General features: G+C 38.3%; 1 protein-coding gene across 1 annotated transcript; it reads left to right on the top strand.

Annotated features, from left to right (window-relative positions):
* Positions 1 to 4,484: 4,484 nt before the first annotated feature.
* On the top strand, positions 4,485 to 8,784 carry LOC139657345 (transcriptional activator protein Pur-alpha-like). Its single transcript, XM_071535141.1, has one exon. The coding sequence runs from the start codon at positions 4,511 to 4,513 to the stop codon at positions 5,366 to 5,368; it is 858 nt and encodes a 285-aa protein (XP_071391242.1). The 5' UTR covers positions 4,485 to 4,510; the 3' UTR covers positions 5,369 to 8,784.
* The last annotated feature ends 579 nt before the right edge of the window (positions 8,785 to 9,363 follow it).

Genomic DNA, 9,363 nt, shown 5'->3' with positions numbered 1-9,363 from the left:
CATCCTATATGATGGTTATTAATACGTCTGACCTAAATCAATACTGGAACTGCATTTTGGAGACAGACGCCGCAGCATTCCTGTACTGGGATGTAGGGCAAAACTTTAGGACGTGATCACGGCAGCAGCCTTTTGGCAAACTGCGATGACACCTCACGAGGCTGATTTATACAAGACGTGGCCGTAACATTCCGACCCAAGCTCATCTGGTAGTTTTACTGTTTCAGGTTCCTGGTTGAGAATTGAGCTCTGCAGCCTAAAGTAGGCCAAACTAATGACTGGTGGTAAGTAAATTGGTTATCTGTTGTCTGTTGGAGCAGCTGATCAATTACACCTTACAGAGAAGGTATCTTAATAGCCTATATATTCTCTAAGTATATTCAGATATTTTTTCGAGCTTTTTGGACTGGAAAATTGGCTTATCTCGAAAGGGGGACAAAACAGCCTTCAGATATTTCTCCGCCTAGGAGGACGGTGTGAAACACATCTGTCACAGAGGATTGCAGCCTATACGCTGTCTGGTTAGATTTGTATGGCTAAATTGCCCATAGTAATAACACAATGAGAACACAGCAACGCACCTCATCTGCGTTTCAATATACTATAAGCTCCCTAAGCAATCTTTTCACTATCCTATCCTAACCTATCAGGACAGATCATTATGTAATGGGCCTATCACATAAATCTGACTACCCGGCTGAGGAAAAATAATAAAACAAAACAGCGCAGGTGCATTTCACAACGCAGTGACACGGTAAGGTCTACGTTTGCTACAATAATGTCTATGAAAGTAAATAGAATGAGAATAGCTGCCTAAATTCCGAGCTAAAATGGCAACAGGGGATTTGGAAGAATAGAAACAAAGTCGACCGGCCTGGCAATGAGATAAGGAGTTCAGAAGAAACATCCAGCATGATTTTAGACTGACATTGATGTAGCGGAGGGTAAACCCATCCAAACTGAGTTTACCTTCCATTTTAGGTTGACATGAATCTTGGCATAAATTTGTGGTATAGGCCTACATCTTGCTAAGCCTGAAACTGGTATACGTTATAAGTTATGGTCCTTTAAGGGGAAAAAATAAATTCATGTTGTTGTTTTTTTCTGAAATCGTGATTCCTTTTTCTTCATATGATTGCTGGTTTGCCTTATCATTATCACCCAATAGTCAACCCACATTTTTATTTTCACCACATCACTGCACTGTTGTGTGACATGAAGTCGTGGTTGTTATAGAGCTGACCAGGAGGCCGGCCAAGCTTGAAGTAAGGAGAACAGAACAATAATTCAATGATTTCATAAAACAGATCCAACCGTAGGCGGAATAAGAAAGCAGCTGAGATAGAAGATTTAGAGAGAAGGTAAGTTGAACTAGTCGCCTGTTAAGGCCGACCTGCTCATCATCTGGACTCCGCCACACAATAACTCAAGTCTTATTTTTCACTAAATGAATATGCTGGATATAGCTGGGCGATTTTGGCCCAGTCGTTATTTTGCATAAAAGTTACCCACTGATTGTCACTAAATGAATTTCACAGAATAGTCAATAGCGTATGTAATATTGCTTATTATGCTGGTAATAATGCGCACTAGCCTATAATTGGCTATTATAATAGTAAGAATTCATTAAAATCATGTTGCCTTAAAGCCCGAATGCGGATTTTTATTTTATTTTATTGTTTTTATTGAATAGGCCTATAAAATAACTGCAAGTATACGGATTGGAAATCATGCCTTCATCTGTACCATTCTTTATCATGCTTATAACTCTGTATCCCAATGTCTTAGGCTATTCGTTTATTTAATTTTTATTTAATTTTACTACATTTTATTTTATTATTTTATTTTATTTTTATTATGCTATGCTATTATGCTGTGTATTCGTTAATTTTAAGAGCAATGTCAGTGTTGAACAATAAATTGAAGAAGGCTATGCTGTTTACAATAGGTTAATCACTATTTTTAAATAAGTAGGCCTATTTACAAACAACAAACATACACAAACATTTTACTTACATACATATATTTAACTAATATTTTGTCACATTAATCCTATTACGTCAGAGTTAGTTTATAGGCTATATCAAGGCATTTATGAATATATATTTTTTATTTTTTATATATGTTTTAGTTTTCTTTGTCTGGGTTAGTCCGTCCTTGCATTAATGAACTGCTTACTTGGGCCTTTAAATAACCTTTAAGAAGGCTCCTCCTGTGAGTCAGACACATGCAGAAATGTCATCTTAACAAGTCATTTAGTCTCAGTCTTACAAATTCTGTCAATTGACAGTGCACTTGTTCCCAATGCAGTTTCACTTGTTTCAGGATTTTATTCATTTATTTATTTATTTATTTATTCTTTGAGAAATAAAAAATAGGCTATAGGCCTAGATATCTTGAAGCAACAATAGGGTTAGGCGGATCACTCTATACTGATATGAATAAAATGGCACTTGATTCAATACAAATCTTGAAAAAAGTTGATTTTCATTAGATAAAATGAAATGATCTCTTGTTGTAAGAAAAAATATATTTTAAGACTCAATATCAGATTAAATGACTTGATAAGATGGATATTTTTAGCAGTTAACGAGTGTTCACAAACATTTCTTAGTATGCGTCCAGTTTGAACAGGGTTTATTACTTTGCCCATACATCTTTTTTTTATTAGACTATCCATAGGCCCACACAAATGTAATCTTCAAGAGGTAGACCTAGGCTTATATGAAAATATTCACCATGCATTATTACGACTTAAAAAAGGAGAAGGCGAGCCTGCTTATAATGAGCTTCAGCATACAGGATGGTGAAATAGTCTGTAGTCCTGTATCCTGGAACAACATGTTAGTTATCTGTGAAATTGTGTACATATTAATGCAAACATTTTAAGCTATTCACTCATGAATATTTTAATTCGATTTTAATTGACTAAATATTGTCTATAATATTAACCCACCTTATTTAAGGCCTCGTTGAAATAAGAAATATAGGCTAAGGCCTACACACACGAACACAATGTAGGTTAAATTTAATTTAAAAAAATCTGATGTCATTCTTTTGAAGTTTTCAAGATAAAACAATGCGAAATAATTCATACAACAATATTGTGTAGCTTCCTATATAATGTTCCTCTATGAAATAGGCTATAATAATCAAAGTTGTTCACATTGGAATTTAAATGCTGCCAAAGCGCTCAGTAATGATGTGCGGGGATAATTTTAGGGTAATAACCAAGAGGCACGTTAAGAGTTAAAAAGATATATAAGATAGATAATCTAAGTGGCAGTTCTGGCCGATAATAAATCAGATTCGGGTCCAGGTGGACAAGAACAGCTTGCGAGGAGGAAGATTAATTACTGTAGACAAAGTGTCACCAACAGGGAACACTAGTCATATACGTGCCAAACGAAAGAGTGACCAATTAAATGTAGTTTCTATTTAAAGGGGTTGACTGAGCACTTTGTTTCGACCGCCATCAAGAAATAAATATACAAACACTACAATGCTACAATTACATTTTTAATTTCTCAAAATTACAGACGAGACACGATGTAGCCTATTTATAAAACTTTATAAAAACCTTTGGTCACTGAAAACTATTCTAGCTCAACCACTAGTCTGCTAGACAACACTATCATTATTTAATGTTAGACATAGATATATAGGCCAATACGACGTTATTTTGAACAGGAGGTAGCCTATATGATTTCAAACGTCTAACTATATTCATGAAAAATAACATTACATCAAATAAGTTATATTGAGTCACTAGGCCTATATCGAACACTGATAGACTGACATTAAATTATTTTGAGATACGTTGCTTTTGGATAGAGAAAAATAGCCTAAGCCACTACACTGACACAATTGACATTAACGCAATTAAGATGGCAACATTTGCTCCCAGGAGGCCTGTAAGGCCACGTTGGCCAAAAAAATAAATAAAGCAAAGGTTGCAATGGCATTGCACAGTCAAGTTCAGACCAAGCCCCGGTGAGAAGTCACATAGGTTAGGACTGATTTCACAGATATACATGTGACTACTTGACATTGTTTCCTGTTTAAATTTCCACTGAAAGCTTTTATTAGTGTAGGACAGTGGACTTAATCCATGTAGGCCTATGTGAACTTTTAAGCACATGTTATACGCACACATTTACACATGATGTAGGCCTACTTTGGAAGGGTGCTTAGACGCTTTAAATATTTTTTTTTTTTACTTAAAACTTTACTTTTAAATAGAAAGTAGGTTAACATTCCAAGCAGCAGTTTCACTCTTAGAAATTGTGGCGACCAAACGAAATCTTGAAAAGACTATAAGGGATTTGTTTCTTCTGGAGACCATTTCGTTTTGCTATTGACAGCTCATGTCACCGTGCAGGAGAAATAAGAGCCCGCAATGTTTTCCCACCACTTTTATGTCTCTGTGTAGATCTCGCGAGAACTCCGGCGTGGCTGTGCTCGCTGTGGGTTTGCAGCAGACAGAGGGAGAAGGCAGGCAGGCAGCATCATGGCGGACAGAGACAGTGGAAGTGAGCAGGGAGGAGCAGCCACGGGCCCAGGCATCGGTTCCATGCACCTAGCGACAGGAGGGGCGGGCTCGGCTTCCGGGCTCCAGCACGAGACACAAGAGCTGGCGTCGAAGCGGGTTGACATCCAAAACAAACGCTTCTATTTGGACGTTAAGCAGAATGCGAAAGGCCGCTTCTTAAAGATAGCAGAAGTCGGGGCCGGGGGAAACAAGAGCCGCCTCACTCTCTCCATGTCCGTGGCGGTCGAGTTCCGTGACTACTTGGGGGACTTCATCGAGCATTATGCCCAGCTAGGTCCAAGCAATCCGGACATTGTACAAGACGAGCCCCGGCGAGCACTTAAAAGCGAGTTCTTGGTCAGGGAAAATCGGAAATACTACATGGATCTGAAAGAGAACCAGAGGGGACGGTTTCTGAGGATTCGACAGACCGTTAACCGGGGGCCCGGTTTGGGATCCACGCAAGGCCAGACGATTGCTCTGCCTGCCCAGGGACTTATTGAGTTTCGCGACGCTTTGGCTAAACTTATTGACGATTACGGTGTAGAGGACGAACCTGCAGAGTTGCCCGAGGGGTCATCCTTGACTGTAGACAACAAACGCTTTTTCTTCGACGTCGGATCCAATAAGTATGGAGTGTTCATGAGGGTAAGCGAAGTGAAGCCAACGTACCGCAACTCAATTACGGTGCCCTTCAAAGTGTGGTCCAAATTTGGGAATACTTTCTGTAAATATGCCGAGGAGATGAAGAAGATCCAGGAGAAACAGCGGGAGAAAAGGGCATGCGAGCTGCAGCAACAAGAGGAGATGCAGGCAGATGATGGAGACGAGGATTGATATATAGAGCAAAAACATGCAAAAGTAATCAAAATAACAAAAGAGAAATATAATTAAAAACTCTACTGTATAAAGAAAGAAATCTAAAGATTTAACTGTAATGGTTTAACTCCAAGGGAGCATCACCCACAATATAAAGAAACCTCCACAAACTGACAGTTATGACATGTTGTCACTCATCGCTGGATGTTACCCCACTTATCACCATTAATACAGTAACAGGCTGCTAAACAAAGTAATAACATTATATTTGAACATTGTTTCCTACTTGACAACAAACAATATTGAACTGAGTGTTTATTTCCCTTATTAACAGAGAACTTTTGTACCAGTTAAAGCTATTATAAAAAAAAGTGTTTGCAATGTTCAAATGGAATTATTGCCGAGTTCTGAGGAAAAAAAAAAGTCCTTTTCATGTGAGCTAATGACTTCAGCACAAATCAGATATTTTAATTTTTAAACCAAAATTCAAAAACTTTGTAAAAGGTTGTCACAGTGTACTTGCCATCCTATTTACCTTTACCTGTGAGTAGAGATGTGTTTACACATAAATCATATGAGGGCTAGGCCTGCTTTGGAAACTGGTTAGATGTCATGCAGTATAAAAAGGAACATATAGGCATTTTCATGAAATGAAATAAGTGCTCTATCTGTTGTGCAATATGCATTGCATAAAAATCAAATATATTGAACTGGTCAATGGATCTTGACATGACATTTGCCAGAGGCATTCAAAGAAATATTAATATTGTAATTTTTGTTTCAATTGAAAATGTTGCCATGCAGATGGGTATACTATAGACTACCTTTGTGTCTCGTTGTTATGCAATGTGTTTGTTTTAAAGGTACTCAACGTGTATTCGATAGAGGAAGTGCAGAGACAACATGTAGCAAATGGCCTGAATTGCATATTGTAACATAGAGTACTTAACAAGACAAACACCCAACATGTACTTTGTTGATTGGCTTAGTGGTCTGAAAACGGGCAAAATTAAGCATAGCATTATTGGTTCGTACATTTGGAACAGAAAATAAAACTTTTTTGTGGACCTGTAAAGTCATAAAAGTCCAAATGGTGCCAAGGAGTGCTATTGCTGCATGTTAACCTGCACAAAAGATAGATGTTGGTCTCCCAAAATATTGGCTCAAGGACCCTTCCATACATATTTTTATCTGCCTATATTCTACCGATCTCAAGTTTGAGTACTGAGTGATTTCCATCCAAAGGCATGGTGTAGTTGTAGTGGAAGTGGTTTGAAAGCATGATTGTACAAGGAGCGACCTTGCGAACTAATCAAGATATCACCAACACACTGAGGGTGGCCACTGAGTAAAGCAACTGGATAAACCGGGGAGACGTGGGTTTAATTCACTTGGTGAAACTCCGGTTCAATGTCAATAGATGGGCCGTCCCTTCAAGGTAAAGATCTAAAGGTGTGAAGTTTAGTGGGGCTATTTTGGACGCATACTCACCCAATATATAGCCCTACCTTAGGTTTGTACACCCAAATATCTACCTTGGATGATGAGGTTCCCTTTTGGTCTAATTGTATATATTTGGGCTGCTGCACGGAAAGCAACTGGTTCTAATCCAGTTCAGTCGCATCTCATAGATGTGTGATAGCAGTTTTATAAACTCTGTCAGCTAACTCCAGAGAAACTGGCAACAATCAGATAATGTCAGATTTACCTCAGCATTGAATTAAATGACTGCTCCCATGTTTAGATTGACTGGAAACCAGCAAACTAGACTGTCCTTGACCACCTATTTTTGGAGCCTCTGGTATAGCCTAAATGATACCTGATTGGGAGCATCCTCTTCAGCATATAAACAACCTGGTGCCTTACACACTCCGCATGCTTACACGCTGGCCTGGTGCTTTGGATCGCAGTTTGGGTTCTTGTTCTTGCTTTTTTTATGTATTTCCTTCTTTTTTTTGTCTCAGCCCCCTTGTGTGCTATCGCACAACTCGTGGTGCTAAAAGGGTTCATTATGAACCCTTAAGAAAAATAGGAGCAGAATTCTTAACTTTTTTCTGCTACTTTCCTTCTTCCCTAACCTCATTGCCATCCCCATCCCCCAGCCATCCAGGTATCGGCCTACATGTAAACATGGAAGGGGGTGGTCACCTAGATGCAAGATGATGCAGAAGAGTTGGCTCTTCACAAGCCAAGTGCATTTGCAGGGAGAGCAGGGGCTGATTGGGAACATCGGCTGTGGCCTGAAATAATTTAAATTCTTGTTGGAGCCCCCTTGAAATGCTAGTTCTATGGCTCGGGTAGTAATGTGTAATTAGTAAGTCGCTCAATTAATGGGGAGTAGCAAGCATGTCTTGTTTTGTTTTTTTGTTTTGCTTTGTTTTACCTTTTCAGCGTTATTCCACATTATTTGTAATTTTGGAATGTTTTCGCCCACAAAAAATATATCTATTTTTTCTGTGCAACATTTCATCACTGTGTGCAATATCGTATGTGCCAATGGTGGCAATATATGTATATCAATTAAATATATGATTACTATTTGAAAGCATGTGGCTGAATTCCATGTTTATTTCTCATGAAGGAGTTGTATGCCTTTATTTGCACTCAAAGCTCCACCTGGGAGGAAAATAAATATAGTAAACCATGGTCCTAGCAGCCTGATGGGCAGAGTAGTTCACATAGATATTTTAACTTCAAGTAGAACAATGTCACCAAGTTAGGCTCTAACATGCCTCTGTCTATGGAAAGGGTCAACATGGTTTATGGTTGTTGAGGGGAGACTAACAACATATAACCGAGTTTTGGTGAAAAGGAAAAGCCCCCTAAAGCATATAGCGAAGTCTCCATTTTAGCTTTAAGCTAAGAAAAGGTGCTTTGGTCCAATCCTCATTAAGGTGTATGGTGAAATGTCTTCAGTGGTTGTTGTGTGTAGCACTTTGCTTTCCCAGGTTAATGAAATGCCTGACCAATACTTGTTTAAAATGATCTCAACAAAGAATGTCATTCTCTCTTATGTTGCCTCCTTTTTAAAAGAGGGTATTTGATTTACTCATTTGGTTTTGATGCATTAAATATAATTTATGTACATTTTACAAATTTTAAAAATAAATTTAATTTACCCACAAGGGAAAATCTACATTCAAAATGTATGTGTTTTTCATGTTGTTTCATTTCTTGTTAAACAGAGAAAACATCCCAAAATGTCTGCAATTCACTGACAGATGAACAGTATGTTTAACTTTGATGAAGAGTGTTTAAAAAATTCTAATGACTGTACATTTGCATTGATACTAATTAGAAATGCTTCCTCAAACGTGAAAATGTTTTACATCTTCACTATACTTGTGATTAAGCTTAATTTTACAGCCTTCAAAATGCACTCTTTGCAATGACAAATACCTGATGACGCCTGACTTTCTTTGAGATTTCTACATTAGTATGTGTTATACCAGGCTGTAAAATAAAGCATTACTTTGCCCTCTGTTCATCCTGACTACGCAGTTTGTAATCAACTGTATGCAATCGCTGGTCTTTTGTGAGTTTATAAGTTTGGGTATTACACAATGTTTTATTGGTTATTTGACTCAAAAGAAATGTTTCTTTGAGAGCTTATTGATCAACACCCAACAGAACATGCTTGTTCTCCAAGTGTTGCAGCTGACTGCAAATAATCCAATTTTCTGATAGAGTTTTAAGGTTGATCCTCTGAGGCTTTCTTTATCAAAGCAGTGTCTCTCTCTCCGACACCTACATGTAAAGAGAAAGAAAGGTGTTGAGAGAAACAAACAATCAAGACTTTTCAAGGATCTGCAGTATCCCACTGTGTGAAGGCCACGCAGGCCCAGATTTAGATCAAGACCAGGACTGGGATTGTGTTCATAGTTAAATGCCTTCTCCTCAATATTCACTTGGCTGGGTGTTGGGGGTGGTGTGTCTCCAAAATACCCAGAAAAAAATGGCAGCCAAGCAAAGTCGAGTTCCATCTGAACTCTTGCGAGGTGAAGGAGCATTTA

The sequence above is a fragment of the Centroberyx affinis genome, unplaced genomic scaffold (assembly GCF_046629955.1).
Source record: "Centroberyx affinis isolate AG114_WGS23_722 - 3 ecotype Tasmania unplaced genomic scaffold, CSIRO-AGI_Caff_v1 ptg002669l_1, whole genome shotgun sequence".
NCBI classification, from domain to species: Eukaryota; Metazoa; Chordata; class Actinopteri; order Beryciformes; family Berycidae; genus Centroberyx; species Centroberyx affinis.
The sequence above is the reverse complement of the archived record's forward strand: the minus strand, read 5'-3'. Positions and strand labels throughout refer to the sequence as shown.

Coding starts and splice junctions, on each gene's coding strand:
- LOC139657345 (XM_071535141.1), top strand. CDS start 4,511: ATGGCGGACAGAGACAGTGGAAGTGAGCAGGGAGGAGCAGCCACGGGC.